This window comes from Hyperoodon ampullatus, assembly GCF_949752795.1.
Source record: "Hyperoodon ampullatus genome assembly, chromosome: 16".
Lineage (NCBI taxonomy): Eukaryota > Metazoa > Chordata > Mammalia > Artiodactyla > Ziphiidae > Hyperoodon > Hyperoodon ampullatus.
This window is the reverse complement of record NC_136929.1, coordinates 66,651,048-66,673,309: the sequence shown is the minus strand read 5'-3', so window position 1 is coordinate 66,673,309 and position 22,262 is coordinate 66,651,048. Positions and strand designations below refer to the sequence as shown.

Genomic DNA, 22,262 nt, shown 5'->3' with positions numbered 1-22,262 from the left:
CATTTTGAACCAAACATTTTGTTTTTAAATTCAATCTTCAAGTAAAATTTGAAAAAAAAACCCAAGTAAAAGCCTCCAAGTGGCATCATACATTTTTAATTTATCACCTACTGAGATATGTCAAGCCTGTAAAATATCAAAACCATGCTACACAAGTCTTAAATTGTTAGTGTTTGAACTAGTAAAACTAAATGATCACTAGGGTATGGCTTAAATACAACAGACCATACACATTAAATTAGTTCTTAACATTCAGATTAAAAATAATTGTTTTATGTTTAAGCAAAGCTGACTATAATTTTTAAACAGAGGACTAGGAAAGCAGAATTAGTAGGTTAATGTTTAACAATAGGTTATAATCATAGATTTACTTAGTTTAACACAAAGGAGTTTTGCATATGAAAATTTCCAAAATACCAGTAAGATCCAGGATTTATCAGAGTAGAGATTTGGATATTTGGGACCTGATTTATGCAGCACCATTTAAAAGGATTTTGCTTTTCAAATTGGTTTTTTGGAATAAGTCCAGACACAATTTTTTAGGTCTGTATGTTTTAAAAAAAAAAGCTTCCTAGCTTCAGCATTTACATATTTGAAAAATTATATATATGGTTGTAGGGAAGAATTATACAATTTATAGCAATGCCATTGAACAAATTCTTCATGTTTAAGCTATACTTATGCTGTTTTCAATGAAAGATAAGTTTAAAGAGTAAAATTTACTTTTTACAACAAAAATAAGGAAAGTTCCTATGCTTAACAAGAGAGTCTTCATGAGATATGTCTTTGACATGGGTGTTTTTCCTCACCTATACTAACCCACAAAATGACAAGTAGCTCTGAATATTGTCTAGGAAGAAGAACCCTACTTGAATATTTTGATTATTTTGCAATAAAAGTACTTTAAAATCAGCAATGTAAAGTTTAAGAAGAATATAACTTTAAGAAAAAATGTCTGCTAGTGGCATTTTAATCTGCTTAGCCAGAAAATCTGTACAGAACTGTACAGAAAATTTGTATCTACATGTTTACTTATGATCAAAATGAAAACCTCATCTACAGAAATTATGACTGTCTTGCTACACCATTAGCATGTTCTGAAACTAAGATCAGGCCCATAAATGAAATTCACCTAGAGCCAGGCCTGGCACAAAAAACCTCACCAATTGAGCCAGTTTGTGTTCAAGCTCCCTCAGTCAAATCAACGTAGGAGATATAAAAAAATATCTCTTTCAAGGATTAATATAAAATGCCTGGATATCTCCTTCTATATGATTTAGGCTTCATAATTTCAAGGTATGCAAAACTCTTTTGTGTATTTTGCTGTTAGACTTTTGCTTAGGAAACGTGAAACCTTCACCCAACCACAAACCATATACACTGCTCCATTGTCTCTTTTACACTGAGTCTCCTACTGAATCCAAATCATCCGAAGAGAGGGGGCGATACAGGTCCTGTAAGATGAAGGGCGGTATAGATTTGTTTACTTGGCTTGCTTAGGCGCCCTGTGGCTCTCTTAGGAGTGGAACAACACTGAATGGGCATCCTCGGTTTCTGACGTCATTAAACCCGTTAGAGTCGTCAGTTGTGAATAAGAGGAAAGATCATGAAACCATCTAAATAGATGAAAAGGGTGCTTATTCTGCCTTATTGGCTTGATCCGCTCATGAGCTTTTGCCTTCCTTTGTGTCCAGTTGGGTTCTACAGCCCTTGAGGTCTGTCAACACCAACTCTGCTACTGTGTATCTAGGCAATTCTTCCTTGAACGCTTCCTTCCCATTCTGGGTAGAAGAGGAACGTGCGTACCTCAGGCAATAATTTATTAGGAGCCCCAGCTGGCATTCAGGAAATTCTGGTCCCAGAGCAGCAACTCAAGGGTTGCATTTGCACCCCGCATACACCCAATAAACATTGCCTTTTCCAAATGCTATGTTTGGAAGACAGAAAGAATGCGAACTTGACCTCCCTGCTCCCTTCCCAGTATTTATCCCGGTTCCCCAACCGCTCACCCATCACCTTCCCTCTTCTTCCCTCCGCCCTTTTCTGCTATGAGATCCCTCTGTCGGTCACCAGGCAACGAGCTCAGATCTGCAGAGAGTGTCTGGAATCCTGGCTTCTTTTCTATTTTGAACCACCCACTCTTCACATCATTTGACTGATCAGATAATCTACAAAAGTCAGCCATGTGGGAGTATCAGGGGGAGCTTCATTCCACCTACACAATACAACACTTTTCTTCCTGATGTATTAAGAAATGGGACCCCAGAAAGTTCATGGATGGAAAAGATCCTCCCGGATCTGCATCTGTGACCAAACGCTTCTAGACAGCAATTTAAATAACAGTGTTTTGGAAAAATAGGGCAGTTGCTTGGTACACTGCCATCAGCGCTTTCAAGAAGAAAAATATCTGGCATGCAGACTCCTATTGTATAGGACTATTCTAAAATACCAAAAGAGGTAACAAAGATATAATATTAAGGGAAGGAAAAAAGCTGATTAAACCATAATTAACATAAATAAAAATATAGATTTTCTTGTTTGTGAAGAAGCGGTCAAATGTCTCAATATTCCTTAAAAAAAAAAAGCAGCTTATATTCTTGTGTTTCAAAATGAGGTAGGAAGTGTGAGTGTGTGTTGCAGGGAGAGGCAGCCCACTCATTTTCCTGGCCATGTTGCTAGGCAACACAGAAAGAAAAAGAGAAGTAGCTACTGTTTCCCAATTTGCAATAAAAAGAGTTAATTTATTTTTTGAAGTGTCTTCTTTTAGCACTTGCCATCTTTCACTTATTTCAGTATTTCCTGCATAGGAGTATAGCCATTTGAGAAGAATATTAACCAAATTTGAAACAGGATCAGTTTTTAGGGATATTCTAGGCTCAGTTTAACTGGGAGGGATTATTTGATGCAGTCGCCTCCACACCAAGATGAAAGCTCCTCTCACTAAAGCAGCTGGGAATGTTTCTACTCATTGACATGGTACATGGATGGAGGATGTTCATTTACGGCCTCAATTCAAAAGCCTGGAAACGGAACCACCTCTAACCTATCCGCTGCTCTGCTCACAACATGTGTTTAATAAATGTTTTCAGATGATGATAAACCTTTTGTCTCCTTAAAACAAACGAGATTGTTTCTCCCTGTCAAGTACGGAGCGTGCACTGGTAGTTTAAATGACAAAATGAAGAACCTACAAGAGAACCAACCCTTATGATCATTTCCCAAGCGCTAGCAGTGTTAATTACATAAGCCATTGGCCACACAGCTGCTAGGAGCCGGATGGAAATGTTCTGCCTCAGTTGGACAAAGTCATAGTGAAGTAGGGAATGCAGAGGGCAGCAGAAGCAAATTCTACCCTCATTTTGCCAACAAAGGGACAGCTGAGGGGCTTCCCTGGTGGCGCAGTGGTTGAGAGTCCGCTTTCCGATGCAGGGGACACGGGTTCGTGCCCCGGTCCGGGAAGATCCCACATGCCGTGGAGCGGCTGGGCCCGTGAGCCATGGCCGCTGAGCCTGTGCATCCGGAGCCTGTGCTCCGCAACGGGAGAGGCCACAACAGTGAGAGGCCCACGTACCACAAAAAAAAAAAAAAAAAAAAGGGGCAGCTGAGCCAAGCGCTTTACATCCCCAAGATGGACGTCTCCACCATAAGCCAGCAGGAGGGAAGCTCAGACCTGTAGCAGGGAGTCTCACTCAATCTAATCTAATCTCAACAACGAAGTATGAGCTAAATCCTGAATCTAATTTAATTAGCCCAAAGGATGAAGACGGATTTCTATGCCAGGTGTCGTCTCCAAAGTATACACCTCAAAAGAGAGACTATTCTATGTAAGAGGGCCCTATCTGTCCTATCTCTTTTTCTTTTTTTTTTTTTAAGTCTTTATTGAATTTGTTACAATATGGCCTCTTTTATGTTTTGGTTTTTTGGCCACGAGGCATGTGGGACCTTCATTCCCCAACCAGGGATCGAACCCATACCCCCTGCACTGGAAAGCAAAGTCTTAACCACTGCACCACCAGGGAAGTCCCCAGTCTGCCCTATTTCTAATGGCTGCCTCTATAGATGGGGGCCTCACTGGGTAACATTTATAAGAAAAGCATCACTCACTCCACTAGCCCTTCCTCCACTCAACCATAGACATGTAGGAGATTAAATGAACTTGGCCCATTCTTCTAGTAGTTCACTAATGATCCCTGTACTTTAAAATGACAGATTAGACTGCGGCCATGAAGAAACCATAGTGAAAACACTCAGCTGGAACTGGAGTCGCATTATTGGGTTTTCTATCTGGAAAGAGTCTTTTATTTTGTTCTGTTTCGACTGAAGCCGGGAGAGGATAACAGACTTATCAAAGATAACACAGCCATTTAGTGGAGGAGCTGGTGCCCAGCTCCAGGCCTCATCCAATGATCAAAACCAGCTGGACCTGATGCCAGGGGGTTCAGTGGAGCGAGCAGGACAGTACGAGCTGCTAAGTGGGGGCCAGGCTGCAAAGGGGACTGGGGGCTGACTCAGTCACCTCCCCCCCCAGAGGGTGTGTGGACACAACCTCGGCAGGAGGCTTGCAAAGAGGAGCTTCCCTCTTGGAGGCAGTTTAAATGTATGGAACATAAAGTCTCTCTCTTTTTTTTTTTGTGGTACGCGGGCCTCTCACCGTTGTGGCCTCTCCCGTTGCGGAGCACAGGCTCCGGACGCACAGGCTCAGCGGCCATGGCTCACGGGCCCAGCCGCTCCGCGGCATGTGGGATCTTCCCGGACCGGGGCATGAACCCGTGTCCCCTGCATCGGCAGGCGGACACTCAACCACTGCTTCACCAGGGAAGCCCTAAAGTCTCATTTTAAAGCACATAGTACAAGAAATGAAATTCATGAATCCAATCTTTGAGCTCAAAAGCTGCCAAAGAGCCCTAGCTGCTTAAAATGTCCAGGGAGCAGCATCCTGAAACCTCCCTCCGCACCTTGCCTGTGAAATCAGGGCAATGAAAGGCCTCCTGTTGCCTCCACTGCGCCATGCCCCTCCTCCCCGTCCCACTCCTTTGATTCTTGCCTTGGTCTTACTGGAAAAGACAAACCGCAGAGGTTGTGAGGCGTTCCGAACAGTAGTTCTTCCATCCTGAAAGAAAAGCTAATCCCACCCTCTTCCTTAGCACAGAGAAACGAACACTGTTTCCAGTAACTTTTTTGACTTTGGTCTCCAAGCTCAATCAACTTCTCCGTTATTACACAAGAAGCTCAAAGATAAATGCAGGTCATGATGAAAGAGAAGGTGCTCGGTGTGGGTTTCATTCACAAAAACACAGGCCACATGCAACCAGCTCTGCAGCACAAACCCTCAGGGGCTCTGGACCACCATCCTTTGCCCTAAAGCAACTCCCACCAGGGCCCGCCCACCTCCAATCCAGGCACTTTTCCTTTTCCTTCTTAAGGAAGTCTGGTGACCAGTGATGATGTCTCTAATGAAACTCATTTCAGCTAAGGAAGCTTACAAGTCCAGTGCCATTAACGTCTTTGTGCACTCGAGACAAAAAGAGTAAGGTATTTCAAAGTGAAGCAGCAACTGTCTATTCTTCCTGGAATTAAGATCAGGACAAGTTTACAGGGAAATTTAAAGCCCCGAGTCCTAGCTAAGAGAAACCACAGCCATAATAAGTGACCCAAGGTCGGTCACCTCCTGCCCTCGCCTGGTTCTTCCTTAGAGACAAGCAGCGCCCTCATGAGAGGGCTATTTGCTGGCACCTGTGCCATCGGCACCGAGACGTGGACAGGTCTTAAACAAGGAGCTTGCTCATTTCCTTACCCTCTGCTTCCGCAGGCTTCCAGGGCTGGTGGGTGATGGGCTTGGAGACTTGCCCGAGCGCGGAGTGGAGAGCTGACTCCCAGGGGTTCCATTAACTAGAAACACAGAGAATCACAGAGGGAAAAAGCGGCTTATTAAAGAATTCTCACAACAAACCATCTTCTCAGAGCAACAAACAATTAAAGAGGGACGTTTGCTAAAATTCCAGATACCCTTTTATCTACAGTCCTGAAAAACAGCTTCTGGGAGAAACCTTCTTCAGAAATTCACTGCTTTGTTAATCCAGTGTTGAATATAGCAGTAAAAAGAATAATAACGTACTCTGCACAACTTTCCTGATGAGTTTATGAATGATGCTCTTAGCTGTGCCCACGGAGGTTTTAGGCGTGCGGTTCTGAGACATTTTCAATGGACTTTATGCTTCCTTCTTTAGTTTAGCTTCCCAGTACAAGCCAGTGAGAGTAAATATGAGCACAGCTCACAAGTGATAGTCCCAGTGTCTTGTGAAAACAGATCACTATCTTTTTAGAGTTAAGAACTCACTTCTAGAAGTTCCCACATCCACTTGCGCCCTGTGCATCCCCCAGCCTAACTCAGAAGGACCTGCCTCCAGCAAGACAAAGTAACTGGCACAGACACTCAGGAACTCACCGTGAGTCTGTACTGCTGTCGAGAATAAAAGCTGCTTTTTAACAGGTTTACATCACGAGAACCAACCTGACTCTCAAGACTTTTAAACATTATCCCTAAAAGGAATCAAAGCCCCAGAACTCACGTAAGCCAATCTTTGCTCTGAGTAACAACACCTCTAAAAACTGATAAAACACTTAAAGACATGACTCTGTAAAGCTGTATCAGATCGCCACTATTTTGCCTGTAAAAATGTCAACATTTTTACATGTTTTACATCCACAGCAACGGAAGTAGCATTAGCAATGAGACACACATGTCCTCCAGGGCGCAAAATAAACATCTTTCCGTGAGGGAGAGGGATCATGCATTTAACTTACCTTCTATGAGTTCTAACATGGACACAGTCTCAGTGCCTAACCTGACAAGAGCAAGAGGCGAAATCCCTTCTTAGCACTAAGCCCAGCACCGCAGGGGAGGAGGGAAGCGGTTGGATCAGTTAACGATGGCTAAGGCTGCTCCCAGAGCAGGCTGAATGAGAAGCAGGATTCCTCAGCAGATGCCTTTTCTGCGTAAGGCTGACGTCTTCCGAGCAGCAGTGGGAGGTGCGGGTTCTGTCTTAGGCTACATCAAAGGTGTCAATTCAGCCTCATGCCAACGCGGAACCACTGCAGCCCTCATCCCACCCCTAACTCCCGGAAGCCGAGTCCTTTCAGGGCTTTACACTGAATCATAACGAAGTGCCTCTGGGGGCAACAAACCCAGTGATTCATCTAAAAAATCAAAATGACAAGAACTCTTCTAAAGCCTGGAGACTACCAGGTAACAGGGGTAATAAGTCGACCCTCACAAAATTCAGTGGTGAGGTACATGTTTGGTGATTTTTCACACACAGTGTTTGCACCAAATCTTAAGGGCCGTGGAACTGGGAAGCTCCTTGTTTTGTCATCTTCTCCAAAGACCTTTACCAAATGTCACAGAACTCATGCTGCTCTAATTTGTGTGTTGCCTTTGACATGTATTTGGTGACTCCATCTAAAACACACACATGCACACACACGCACACACCTATGTTTTGTTTTTTGGTTTTTTGGGGGCAGATTGAAGTAGGAAGCACTGAGAATGCTTTAATTTGCTTGCATTCTATGGTCCTGTGTTTGTTGAATGAGCCTGATGCCTGGGCCTCCTGGCACTGCACTGCCCCGCCAGTGCCTCTGATAGGAAGGGCTCTGAAACAGGCAAGGACTAAAGAACTGTGGGCAGAGGCAGAATCCACAACTAACAAGGCATGGGATCCCCGAGGAGTTGACTGGAAAACAGGCTTTGTGAACATACTATTTTCTTTGCCCACTTTCTACATCACTTTACGTCTTTACATCCCTCCTACAGGCTACTCAGATCGGGAAGAAATGAGCAAATGGGAAAGCAAACACAGTACTCACAGTTTTACTTTTGGGACTCTAATCTTACCAAGCCAATGGAACATAAAGAAAAAGAGAAAGTGCACTCCCAGGAAAACAGCCGTAGCAATACTCAGCTTAAAAAAAACAAAACCAAGCAACAACAAAAAGCTAAGTATTCATTATGCGTGCATCTCCGTTTACTGAAGACTTATTTTCTATGGACTAGTTAACGCACTTAAACCTTTTATATTGATATACTGGGTTGGCCGAAAAGTTCATTTGAGTTTTCCGTAACATCTTACAGGAAAACCCGAATGAACTTTTTGGCCAACCCAATATATACACATATATGCATATATACACACACACACACACACACACACACATATTATCTCCTTTAACTCTCAGGATAACTCTGCGAGGTAAGCAGTATTATTTTATAGATGAGGAGGCACCAAGATGATAAGCAACTTGACCAGAGAATACAGGGCGGAGGCCGAAATCTCTGCACTCTTCACCACCACTTTCCCTGCTGCACCCACCTCCTAACCTGCAGGGAAATCACACACTCAACTAGTAATCACAACAGAGTATTCTGAGAGGGGAAGTACTGCATGTTGCTGTTGGAATCCTAACAACCTATGGGGTCAAGACTGGCCTACACCCTACAGAGAGGGTAAGAGGTAGTGAAGCCAGATCCTCAGGATTAGTAGGAGTTTGCCAGGGGAAGGAGGGTAGGGCACAGTGACGGAAAGTGTTCCAAGGCAAGAGGACCACGTGTTTCATGGCTGGGCACGGAGGAGGGAGCAAGTATGGCGCTTTGAAGGGACCTAAACAAGTCAGCACAGCAGCCAAGTGGAGTCGGAGGGAAGGACCTTATGAATGAGGATGGAGGAGGTGGCAGGGGTCACATAACGCGGGGCTTTGAAACTCAAGTTAAGGAGTTTGGGTTTTATCCACAGCACAGTGAGAAGCCACTGGATGATTTTAAGCTGGAACCCAGGGGATCAGATCTGCATTTTAAAAAGCTCTGAAGAGCTCTTACCCTGTCAAGAATGGTTGAGAGGGGAACAGTAATGGCAGCAGGGACACCCCTTAGCCGAATGTCCAGGTAGGAGAGACAGGGGCACATTTCAAAGGTCCTGTGGTCAGAGAGATGGTGTGGCTCCATCTAGGGTAGTGCAGTGGAGGTGGAGGGAAATGGAAACATTCCAGAGAGATTTAAGAGGTAAAAACTATCAGATGTGGTTAATTGATTGACTGAAGAGGATTAAGGCTAGAGGTGCATTGTATGTACCTTAAGAAAGAAAGAAAGAAAGAGAGAGAGAGAGAGAGAGAGAGAGAGAGAGAGAGAGAGAGAGAGAGAGAGAGGAGGGAGGGAGAAAACTTGCGTTGTAGGTTGGCGTCATTTTTCCTGTTGGAGATGAGGAACAGGTTCAGAGAGGTAACTTGCCCAAAGACGAACAGCTCAAAGGCAGCAGAGCTAGAACTGAGTCTCATTCGCATCTTACTCAAAGAACTGCACCCTTTTCCCATGAGCGTGGCCTGTCCTGGCACCTCAGGAAACGTCCAGGACTCTTGCCCTTGTCTGGAGAGCTGAGGACGTGTAGGTTTCTCTCTCACTGGGGCACTCCAACCCATCCTTTATTGACAGCCACTAGGCTCACAGCTTCTACTTGTGTTGCCATCTCTCTGGAGAAATGAAGTTCGAGTTCCCAAAAGTCATCTACAGTCAAACATTTTCCAAACACGATCCGCTTGTCGGTTGGGAACGACTGCATTCTTTTTTTTTTTTTTTTTCACTCATTAGTTCCTTTATTCATTTAGTCAATCAGCTCATTCAATCATATATTGAAATACCCGACTGACTGCATTCTGAAGGTCGGAGTTCTGTTCACACTCTGCCTCTTGGCCACCTAAAAAGCATCCTCTTGGCAACTTTTACAAATGGTTCTTGACCTCCAGAAAACACCTTATGGTTGGATCACTGCTGGAATAATTAATTTCATTTCATAAGTAAGTTTGACACATGTACTGAGTTCAGTTGTGTTTTAATCCTGTAATACCAGAAGTCCCTGAGTGCCAGTAAAAAAAGGGCTTTGTCACTTATTTACTAGAACTCATTAAAATTCAACTAACAAACGGTGTTATTTTGCAGAGGTCTGTATTAAATAATTCTTTATTTTGAATGGGAAAAATTCAACTTCATATGGTTGTTTTTAAACGGCCAAGCAGGTCTAGCAATTAGTTATCTCAATCGAAGTCACTAACATCTGAATTACTAAAGTACTCATCAGATCCACTGCCTTATATCCAGTTCTGGTTTCCTTTGCTCAGATCTGTCTGGGCACATTTTAAACCCTGTATCCTTTGCTCTGCTTGTTACCTCCCGAATGAGAAGCGCTAAACTTTAGGCTGGCTTATTCTCATATCCCGTGATGATCAATTGTATAACCAGCCACCAAAGAGCTGTGGAAGAAATCTGTGGGGCTGACTTCTACCATCTTTAGTCCATGTCCCTCTCAGGGGCACCTAAGCCTATCAGGGACACTACAGCTTGAATCTGTCACAGCACATCACTCCCCATGAAAGATCCGACCTCACCTCATCCTTCATCATTTCAGATGGATGATCCTACTCTACTCATTGGAGCCATGAATTCAGGATTCTGTAATCAACCAGTCAGCACACACAGCGTGAACTTACCAGGTGCCTGACTCTGTCTAGTGTTCCCTGTCTCCCAAAACTTACAATTGAATATGAAAGTTACTAAAAAAACTCTAGAATTGGGAAATACTTGGCTTCCTTGTTAGAATTCATTGCTTATTTTAAATGACTCTAAGCTCATGTGTATGTTAGCAAACCCTTTGTGAATTTAAAGGGTTTCTTCCCTTTACAGTTTCGTTGGTAACAGGCTCAGACAGCAAGTGAAAACTAAATGTTTAAATGCCTCAAACTGGTCCCAAAGTTAGAACAATCTCTACGCAAGGCCATCTCATTACAAGGTGACTAACCTTTTGGACTTGAAAACCGATCTTGCTGTTTCCCTGTCTGCGTTTTGCACTTAAGATGGCTCATTTATTTATGCCACTGCACTTGCAGGCAGGGGAGGAGGGATCGTGTTTGCATGTCTATGGGTCTATGTATCCGTCTGTGTGCTCAGGGGGCGGTGATTCAGGCATACTGCCCAGATCTGGCTGCTTGCCCTAGACTTTCCCTCTCTCCCTGATCGTGGAGGAGGCTGTAGATACTCTAAAATATGTTTTCCCAGCCCTTGTCCATTGCCTGCCACATTACTGAGAAGAAAACAAAAAAGAAAAAAAGCAGATGGAGTCAACTGAGGCAAAGAGAAAATAGACAAGCGTCTAATGGGTGGGGGAACTCTTGAGAATAAATGCTTTTTTCCTAATTTTATCTTCATAGGTGCTCACCTCATAGGTGAGATGGAGCCCTAATTTTCTCCATTTGTCTGCATTCTCTTAAACTGAGACAATGGGTCCAATTCAAAGGGACTATCTTATCTATTGAGAACAATGGTAAGCAGGGAGGTCAATAGAAAGCAGTGGGGATGGAGAAAGGAACATGGCTCTATGAATTAATTATTTAATAAATATTTACAAAAAGGCCCTTGAGGGCTTCCCTGGTGGCGCAATGGTTGAGAGTCCGCCTGCTGATGCAGGGGACACGGGTTCGTGCCCCGGTCCGGGAAGATCCCACATGCTGCAGAGCGGCTGGGCCCGTGAGCCATGGCCGCTGAGCCTGTGCATCCGGAGCCTGTGCTCTGCAACGGGAGAGGCCGCAGCAGTGAGAGGCCCGCGTACCGCAAAAAAAAAAAAAAAAAGGCCCTTGAACCTCAGGAAGTCTAAGCAACTTGAAAAGATCCTACTGTTCCTCAATTCACTCATCTGGTCAACATTTACTTAGTGGTGACCATGAACTTGAAGGCACTGTAGGATGTGTAAAGAACACATGCCCTCAGAAACCTTAAGACTTGGGAGGATAATACAGCATGTCACCTGTAGCCCAGGGGCCAAATCAACTGTCACAGGTCTGGGGAGGTGGCAAAGACCCTCACAGAGGGTGGCGGGGCCAACCTGGTGGTGTGCGCTTTTGACCAGAAGTGACAGGGGAAGGCTTCTAGAAAGTGATAGGAATAAAGGTACGAGGTGGAAAAGTCCAAGGAGTATCTGGTGGAAATTTAAGTTGGTTTATAGGCTGGAGCACAAGTCCAGAGAAGACATGGGAGATACAGCTGGAAAGGAAGACTGGGGCCAAATCAAGACAGTTCTTCATCTGAGAATAGAGTTCAGACTTTATTTAGCAGACGGTAAGTAACGGCAACAAGTCTGACATCAGTGCGCAGGGCAGATGTAAAGGGCAGAGGACAAAGGTAGGGAGGAGGCCAGCTAGCAAGTGGTTTCTGCAGCTGTGAGAAAGCGGAGTCCTAGGAGAGCAGAGGAAGAGCCACGAAGGCTGGTGACCAACGAAACGTGGAAGAGGAGGAGAAGGAGTCAAAGACGATTTCAGGGTAAAAGGAAAGAGATCTCTAATTCAACAATGACACAGAATCATCTGGAGCCCTGTGCTTTAAAACTACGAAAATGTGTCAGCTGGGATCCCAGGACACGCCGTGGTTATTAGGAGGGAATTAGGCACGTAAGCAGCCAAGGATCAGGGTGGACGAGGGTCCTGGCACTGATGGGCTCGGGGTACTCTGCCCACACCCTGCCAGGTACTGACTGCAGGGCAGCCTCCCCTTGGAGTTTAGCCTGGGAGCCAGCTCCGGGGCAGTCCCATAATGACCCCCTGGGAAAACACGCCCCCTGAAATGGACCTTGCACAGGTCACCAGTGGTGTCCTCGCTGCCAAATCCTATGACCTAGCTCCAGTTCTCATGACCTCCCTTCAGTTTTCATGCTACTTGTCCTCTTAACATTTCTGGCCTCTTCCTCCATCTCAAAACTGTCTGCCCCTTTGACTTCCGTTACTGCATTCTCACTGTCCCCTTGTCTCTGCTGATGTGCTTCTTTTTTTTTTTTTTTTTTGCAAGATAGACGAATGAGGTTTTTTTTTTTTTTACATCTTTACTGGAGTATAATTGCTTTACGATGTTGTCTTATTTTCTGATGTATAACAAAGTAAATCAGCTATATGTATAAATATATCCCCGTATCCCCTCCCGCTTGCGTCTCCCTACCTCCCACCCTCCCTATCCCACCCCTCTAGGTGGTGACAAAGCACCAAGCTGATCTCCCTGTGCTATGCACCTGCTTCCCAAGAGCTAACTATTTTACATTTGGTAGTGTATATATGTCCATGCCTCTCTCTCACTTCGTCCCAGTTTACCCTTCCCCTTCCCCCTGTCCTCAAGTACATTCTCTACATCTGCATCTTTATTCCTATCCTGCCCCCAGGTTCTTCAGAACCTTTATTTTTATTTTTTAGATTCCATATATATGTGTTAGCATACAGTATTTGTTCTTCTCTTTCTGACTTACTTCACTCTGTAGGACAGACTTGAGGTCCATCCACCTCACTACAGATAACTCAATTTCATTTCTTTTTATGGCTGAGTAATATTCCATTGTATATATGTGCCACATCTTCATTATCCATTCATGTGTCGATGGACACTTAGGTTGCTTCCATGTCCTGGCTATTGTAAATAGTGCTGCAATGAACACTGTGGTACACGACTCTTTTTGAATTATGGTTTTCTCAGGATATTTGCCCAGTAGTGGGATTGCTGGGTCATATGGTAGTTCTATTTTTAGTTTTTTAAGGAACCTCCATACTGTTTTCCATAGTGGCTGTATCAATTTACATTCCCAGCAACAGTGCAAGAGGCTTCCCTTTTCTCCACACCCTCTCCAGCATTTATTGTTTCTAGATTTTTTTTTCTTTTTTTTTTGCGGTATGCGGGCCTCTCGCTGTTGTGGCCTCTCCTGTTGCGGAGCACAGGCTCCGGACGCGCAGGCTCAGCGGCCATGGCTCACGGGCCCAGCCGCTCCGCGGCATGTGGGATCTTCCCAGACCGGGGCACGAACCCGTGTCCCCTGCATCGGCAGGCGGACTCTCAACCACTGCGCCACCAGGGAAGCCCTGTTTCTAGATTTTTTGATGATGGCCATTCTGACCGATGTGAGGTGATACCTCATTGTAGTTTTGATTTTCATTTCTCTAATGATCAGTGATGTTGAGCATCCTTTCATGTGTTTGTTGGCAATCTGTGTATCTTCTTTGGAGAAATGTCTATTTAGGTCTTCTGCCCATTTTTGGATTGGGTTGTTTGTTTTTTTTAATATTGAGCTGCCTGAACTGCTTGTATATTTTGGAGATTAACCTTAGTCAGTTGCTTCGTTGGCAAATATTTTCTCCCATTCTGAGACTTGTCTTTTCGTTGTGTTTATGGTTTCCTTTGCTGTGCAAAAGCTTTTAAGTTTCATTAGGTCCCATTTGTTTATTTTTGTTTTTATTTCCATTTCTCTAGAAGGTGGGTCAAAAAGGATCTTGCTGTGATTTACGTCTCAGAGTCTTCAGCCTATGTTTTCCTCTAAGAGTTTTATACTGTCTGGCCTTACATTTAGGTCTTGAAGCCATTGTGAGTTTATTTTTGTATACAGTGTTAGGGAATGTTCTAATTTCATTCTTTTACATGTAGCTGTACAGTTTTCCCAGCACCACTTATTGAAGAGGCTGTCTTTTCTCCATTGTATATTCTTGCCTCCTTTATCAAAGATAAGGTGACCATATGTGTGTGGGTTTATCTCTGGGCTTTCTATCCTGTTCCATTGATCTATATTTCTGTTTTTGTGCCAGTACGATAGTGTCATCATTACTGTAGCTTTGTAGTATAGTCTGAAGTCTGGGAGCCTGATTCCTCCAGCTCCGTTTTTCTTTCTCAAGATTGCTTTGGCTATTCTGGGTCTTTTGTGTTTCCTCACAAATTGTGAAATTTTTTGTTCTATTTCTGCAAAAAATGCCATTGGTAGTTTTATAGGGATTGCAACTGAATCTGTAGATTGCTTTGGGTAGTTGAGTCATTTTCACAATGTTGATTCTTCCAATCCAAGGATATGGTATATCTTTCCATCTATTTGTGTTGTCTTTAATTTCTTTCATCAGTGTCTTATAGTTTTATGCATACAGATCTGTTGTCCCCTTAGGTAGGTTTATTCCTAGGTATTTTATTCTCTTTGTTGTGTTGGTAAATGGGAGTGTTTCCTTCATTTCTCTTTCAGATTTTTCATCATTAGTGTATAGGAATGCAAGAGATTTCTGTGCATTAATTTTGTATTCTGCTACTTTAGCAAATTCATTGATTAGCTCCAGTAGTTTTCTGGTAGCATCTTTAGGATTCTCTATGTATGGTATCATGTCATCTGCAAAGTGACAGCTTTAGTGCTTCTTTTCCGATTTGGATTCCTTTTATTTTTTATTTATTTATTTTATTCCTTTGTTCCTTTTTTCTTTTCTGATTGCTGTGGGTAAAACTAACAAAACGATGTTGAATATTAGTGGTGAGAGTAGACAACCTTGTCTTGTTCCTGATCTTAGAGGAAATGGTTTCAGTTTTTCACCATTCAGAACGATGTTGGTTGTGGGTCTGTCATATATGGCCTTTATTATGTTGAGGTAAGTTCCCTCTAGTCCTACTTTCTGGAGGGTTTTTATCATAAATGGGTGTTGAATTTTGTCAAAAGCTTTTTCTGCATCTATTGAGATGATCATATGATTTTTCTCCTTCAGTTTGTTAAGATGGTTTACCACATTGATTGATTTGTATATATTGAAGAATCCTTCCATTCCTGGGAAAAACCCCACTTGGTCATGGTGTATAATCCTTTTAATGTGCTGTTGGATTCTGTTTGCTAGTATTTTGTTGAGGATTTTTGCATCTATGTTCATCAGTGATACTGGCCTGCAGTTTTTTTTCTTTGTGACATCTTTGTCTGGTTTTGGTATCAGGGTGATGGCCGCCTCCTAGAATGAGTTTGGGAGTGTTCCTCCTTCTGCTGTATTTTGGAAGAGTTTGAGAAGGATAGGTGTTAGCTCTTCTCTAAATGTTTGATAGAATTCACCTATGAAGCCATCTGGTCCTGGGCTTTTGTTTGTTGGAAGATTTTTTTATCACAGTTTCAATTTCAGTGCTTGTGATTGGTCTGTTCATATTTTCTATTTCTTCCTGATTCAGTCTTGGCAGGTTGTGCATTTCTAAGAAGTTGTCCATTTCTTCCAGGTTGTCCATTTTATTGGCATAGAGTTGCTTGTAGTAATCTCTCATGATCCTTTGTATTTCTGCAGTGTCAGTTGTTACTTCTCCTTTTTCATTTTTAATTCTATTGATTTGAGTCTTCTCCCTTTTTTTCTTGATGAGTCTGGCTAATGGTTTGTCAATTTTGTTTATCTTCTCAAAGAACCAGCTTTTAGTTTTATTGGCCTTTGCTACTGTTCCCTTCATTTCTTTTTCATTTATTTCTAATCTGATCTTTATGATCTCTTTCCTTCTGCTAACTCTGGTTTTTTTCTGTTCTTCTTTCTCTAATTGCTTTAGGTATAAGGTTAGGTTGTTTATTTGAAATTTTTCTTGTTTCTTGAGGTAGGACTGTATTGCTATAAACTTCCCTCTTAGAACTACTTTTGCTGCATCCTATAGATTTTGGGTCATCATGTTTTCATTGTCATTTGTTTCTAATGACAAATGTCCTCTTTGATTTCTTCAGTGATCTCTTGGTTATTTAGTAACGTATTGTTTAGCCTCCATGTGTTTGTGTTTTTTATGTTTTCCCTGTAACTGATTTCTAATCTCATAGCGTTGTGGTCAGAAAAGATGCCTGATACAATTTCAATTTTCTTAAATTTACCAAGGCTTGATTTGTGACCCAAGATATGATCTATCCTGGAGAATGTTCCATGAGCACTTGAGAAGAATGTGTATTCTGTTGGTTTTGGATGGAATGTCCTATAAATATCAATTAAGTCCATCTTGTTTAATGTATCATTTAAAGCTTGTGCTTCCTTATTTATTTTCATTTTGGATGATTTGTCCATTGGTGAAAGTGGGGTGTTAAAGTCCCCTACTATGACTGTGTTACTGTTGATTTCCCCTTTTATGGCTGTTAGTATTTGCCTTATGTATTGAGGTGCTCCTATGTTGGGTGCATAAATATTTACAATTGTTATATCTTCTTCTTGGATTGATCCCTTGATCATTATGTAGTGTCCTTCTTTGTCTCTTGTAATAGTCTTTATTTTAAAGTCTATTTTGTCTGATATGAGAATTGCTACTCCAGCTTTCTTTTGATTTCCATTTGCATGGAAAGCTTGTTCCATCCCCTCACTTTCAGTCTGTATGTGTCCCTAGGTCTGAAGTGGGTCTCTTGTAGACAGCATATATACGGGTCTTGTTTTTGTAACCATTCAGTAAGCCTGTGTCTTTTGGTTGGAGCATTTAATCCATTCACATTTAAGGTTATTATCAATATGTATGCTCCTATTACCATTTTCTTAATTCTTTTGGGTTTGTTTTTGTAGGTCCTTTTCTTCTCTTGTGTTTCCTGCCTAGAGAAGTTCCTTTAGCATTTGTTGTAAAGCTGGTTTGGTGGTGCTGAACTCTCTCAGCTTTTGCTTGTCTGTAAACGTTTTAATTTCTCCATCAAATCTGAATGAGATCCTTGCTGGGTAGAGTAATCTTGGTTGTAGGTTTTTCTCCTTCATCACTTTAAATATGTCCTGCCACTCCCTTCTGGCTTGCAGAGTTTCTGCTGAAAGATCAGCTGTTAACCTTACGGGGATTCCCTTGTATGTGATTTGTTACTTTTCCCTTGCTGCTTTTAATATTTTTTCTTTGTATTTAATTTTTGGTTGTATTTGTATTTAATTTAGCTTGATTAATATGTGTCTTGGCCTGTTTCTCCTTGGATTTATCCTGTATGGGACTCTGTGTTTCCTGGACTTGATTGACTATTTCCTTTCCCATGTTGGGGAATTTTCAACTATAATCTCTTCAAATATTTTCTCAGACCCTTTCTTTTTCTCTTCTTCTTCTATAATTCAAATGTTGGTGCATTTAATGTTGTCCCCAAGGTCTCTGAGACTGTCCTCAGTTCTTTTGATTCCTTTTTCTTTATTCTGCTCTGCAGTAGTTATTTCCACTATTTTATCTTCCAGGTCACCTTTCCATTCTTCTGCCTCAGTTATTCTGTAATTGGTTCCTTCTAGAGAACTTGTGATTTCATTTATTGTGTTATTCATCATTGTTTGTTCGCTCTTATTTCTTTTAGGTCCTTGTTAAACGTTTCTTGTATTTTCTCCATTCTATTTCCACAATTTTGGATAATCTTTACTACCATTACTCTGAATTCTTTGTCAGGTAGACTGCCTATTTCCTCTTCATTTGTTTGGTCTGGTGGGTTTTTACCTTGCTTCTTCATCTACTGCATATTTCTCTGTCTTCTAATTTTGTTTAAGTTACTGTGTTTGGGGTCTCCTTTTTACAGGATGCAGGTGCGTAGTTCCCATTGTTTTTGGTGTCTGCCCCCAGTGGGTGAGGTTAGTTCAGTGGCTTGTGTAGGCTTCCTGGTGGAGGGGACTGGTGCCTGTGTTCCGGTGGGTGGGGCTGGATCTTGTCTTTCTAGTGGGCAGGGCTGTGTCTGGTGGTGTATTTTGGGGTGTCTGTAAACTTAGTATGATTTTAGGCAGTCTCTCTGCTAATGGGTGGGGTTGTATTCCTGTCTTGCTAGTTGACTGGCATGAGGCGTCCAGCACTGGAGCTTGCTGGCCATTGGGTGGAGCTGGGTCTTAGCAATGAGATGGAGATCTCTGGGAGAGCTCTCACCAACTGATATTATGTGGGGCTGGGAGGTCTCTGGTGGTCCTATGTCCTGAACTCAGCTCTCTCACCTCAGAGGATCAGGCCTGACACCAGACCAGAGCATCAAGACCCTGTCAGCCACACGGCTCAGAAGAAAAGGGAGTAAAAAAGAAAATAATGATAATAATAATAAATTTAAAAAAATAAAATAATAATAATAAAAAAGAAGATAGCAACCAAACCAATAAACAAAGCCACCAAGGATAACAAGTGCTAAAAACTATACTAAGATAAACATAAAAATCAGAAACAAATCAGTCATGGACAGCAAACCCCAAGTCTACAGTTGCTCCCAAAGTCCACCTCCTCAGTTTTAGGATGATTCGTTGTCTATTCAGGTATTCCAGAGATGCAGGGTACATCAAGCTGATTGTGGAGATTTAATCCGCTGCTCCTGAGGCTGCTGGGAGAGATTTCCCTTTCTCTTCTTTGTTCGCACAGCTCCCGGGGTTCAGCTTTGGATTTGGCCCCGCCTCTGCGTGTAGGTCGCCTGAGGGCGCCTGTTCTTGGCTCAGGCAGGACGGGGTTAAAGCAGTGGCTGATTAGGGGGCTCTGGCTCACTCATGCCGGGGCAGGGAGGGGTACAGTAGCTATAATTGGAATGCTGGGTGAGCCTGTGGCGGCAGAGGCCAGTGTGTGTTCAGCCTGAGGCGTGCCGTGTGTTCTCCCAGGGAACTTGTCCTTGGATCATGGGACCCTGGAAGTGGCGTGTTGCACAGGCTCCCTGGGGGATGTGGAGAGTGACCTGTGCTTGCACACAGGATTCTTGGTGGCTGCAGCAGCAGTGTTAGCATTTCATGCCTATCTCTGGTTTCCAAGCTGATAGCTTCGACTCACGCCCGTCTCTGGAGCTCATTTAGGTGGTGCTCTGCCTTCTGCAGGCAGACAGGGGAAGAATCCCCTCTCCTTGTGCACCCCGAAACAATGGTCTCTTACCTCTTAGGCAGGTCCAGACTTTTTCCCGGACTCCCTCCTGGCTAGCTGTGCAGCACTAGCCCCTTCAGGCTGTGTTCACACAGCCAACCCCAGTCCTCTCCCTGGGATCTGACCTCCGATGCTGGAGCCTCAGCTCCCAGTCCCAACCTGCCCTGGCGGGTGAGCGGACAAGCCTCTCGGGCTGTTGAGTGCTGGTCAGCACTGATCCTCTGTGCGGGAATCTCTCTGCTTTGCCCTCCGCACCCCTGTTGCTGCGATCTCCTCAGTGGTTCCAAAGCTTCCCCCCGCCCACCCGCAGTCTCCACCAGTGAAGGGGCTCCTAGTGTGTGGAAACTTTTCCTCCTTCACAGCTCCCTCCCAGAGGTGCAGGTCCTGTCCCTATTCTTTTGTCTCTGTTTTTTTCTTTTTTTTTTTTTGCCCTACCCAGGTACGTGGGGATTTTCTTGCCTTTTGGGAAGTCTGAGGTCTTCTGCCAGCATTCAGTAGGTGTTGTGTAGGAGTTGTTCCACATGTAGATGTATTTTTGATGTACCTGTGGGGAGGAAGGTGATCTCCGCGTCTTACTCCTCCGCCATCTTGAAGGTCCTCCTGATGTGCTCTTATAACTGCAGATGTTCCCTGTGGTTCCATTTTCATCCTTATCCTTACAAATCTCTCCTTGGGTTGAGGGGAGAGGTATTTTACATTTCTATTATTTAAATCACTACTACATGCCAGGGTCTCTCAAATACGCACTGTCAGCTCACATCTGACTTACACACCGTTCCTTACTACTTGTCCACTGATGCTTCCGAAGCATCTCACATGGGACAGGTCCAAGATGGGACCCATTCCCTACCTCTCCTCCTCGACGGGCAAACCTGCTCCTCATCTCTGATGCCTCTCTCTTCCTCTGGCCTCCTATCCAGTGAGATTCCTGGTTTCATTTCCCTTTTGAAGTCTCCCCCGTTTTAAGCATTGTTGTTTAAATTCTGTCCTGACAATTCTTTCCAGGATGACCTCCTGGAGCCTTCCTGGCTCTTGGTTCTTCACATGTAGCCATCCTCTCTACCACTGTACCACTGTTTCCAAAATTCAGATAAAAATCAAATCATGGCCTTATTAAAAATCCCTTTTCACCCCCTAATACCTACAACAAAATTATGCCTTCATGGCCCTGTGCAATCTCCGCGCAACCAACTAGGCTACCACCATCTTCTCCCTTTCCTGTAATTCTACCATTCGTTTTTATTGGATTAGCCACTGCTCCTTAAACATGCCATATACTTCCATGCCTTTGTGTCTTAACTCTCATTGTTTTCTCAGGTGGTGATGTCCTCCTGGCCCTTCTCCTGGCAAGATCCTTCATGTCCCAATTTATAAGTCTTTTTTCTCTGACCCTATTAATGAGATTTAGCCCCTTCTTTCTCTGGGCTGTCATAGCCCTTACTACACTATCATAGTGTTAAATATGTTTGTTTCCCAACTTGAAGACAAGAACTGCGGTTTAATCATCTTTGTATCCTTACAAACTAATACAAGCCTGGCACACAGTAGATGCTCAGGAAATATTTATTTAATTAACATGGAGCATTGGCAGTGAGGACTTTACAACAGGAGTTGACATAGAGTGCCGCCCTCACAAAGACAGTGGGTCAAGATAACGGTTCAAAGTTTGAAGGAGTATCTTTGGAAATACTCATCTGCTGAGAGTGAGTGCTAGGGGCAGTTGATGGGTACAGGGAAAGAGAATGGAAGGAGGATTCAGCATTATATGCAGCAAAAAATTCTAAAAACACAGGGAATGAATCATCAGCCCTCTTGATTTTCTTGGTGCATTTTGTTTTCAACAATTCTCTTGGAATGCCAAAGCAGAAAAGATCCTCTATAGAAAAGACATGGCAGAAATCTCTAAACTAAAGGAAAAAGACTGAGCTAAAAAATTAATAGCTAGCAATCTGCCTTTGAAGGTGTTTGATATAAATTTTAACAATTGACAAATTGGACCAGTAAGCTGATTAAAATTCTCTTTGCTTTCCCAGCTTTGATTCTTTTTTTTTTTTTTTTTTTTTTTTTTTTTTTTTTTTTTTTTTGCGGTACGCGGGCCTCTCACCGCCGCGGCCTCACCCGTTGCGGAGCACAGGTTCCAGACGCTCAGGCTCAGCGACCATGGCTCACGGACCCAGCTGCTCTGCGGCATGTGGGATCTTCCCGGACCGGGGCACGAACCTGCGTCCCCTGCATTGGTAGGCGGATTCTCAACCACTGCGCCACCGGGGAAGCCCCCAGCTTTGATTCTTATCTGCATATGTTGCATAAAATATTTTTATATAACTGTAAAAAAGTAAAATTTGACTAGCATAAATAAAAAGACTTTAGGATTTCAAGAGTCACATACAAGTAAGTTTTAAGCCTGGGAAATATGGAATGATGCTTCTGTCATGGTAGAAGGTCATTAACTAAGGCATCCAGATTTCCCTCTTTCAAATGTTCACTCTTGCAACTCTCACATCACTAGTCCATGGTGGGTTCTCAATGCATACTGAATGAATGAATGGTTGTTGCTATGAGTGTTTCTATCTTAGACTATAAGCTTCTGGAGGGCAAGAAAGTGCATCAGCTCATGCTTGGGCTGATGAACGTAAGG

At 43.2% G+C, this 22,262-nt stretch overlaps 1 protein-coding gene across 9 annotated transcripts in view; it reads right to left on the bottom strand.

The window, feature by feature from the left end:
• Positions 1-22,262, bottom strand: part of DCLK1 (doublecortin like kinase 1) — a gene marked incomplete at both ends in the record, with an annotated part of 315,351 nt that overhangs the window by 68,928 nt on the left and 224,161 nt on the right. For 4 of the 9 annotated variants that reach the window (XM_079721778.1, XM_079721779.1, XM_079721780.1 and 1 more), the window contains one exon: positions 5,795-5,889. In XM_079721778.1, coding sequence (XP_079577904.1) covers positions 5,795-5,889 — 95 coding nt within the window. Of the gene's footprint in view, positions 1-1,397; positions 1,455-5,794; positions 5,890-6,804; positions 6,824-22,262 lie in introns of those variants that run through there. The other 5 variants (XM_079721782.1, XM_079721783.1, XM_079721784.1 and 2 more) reach the window with 3 other exon arrangements.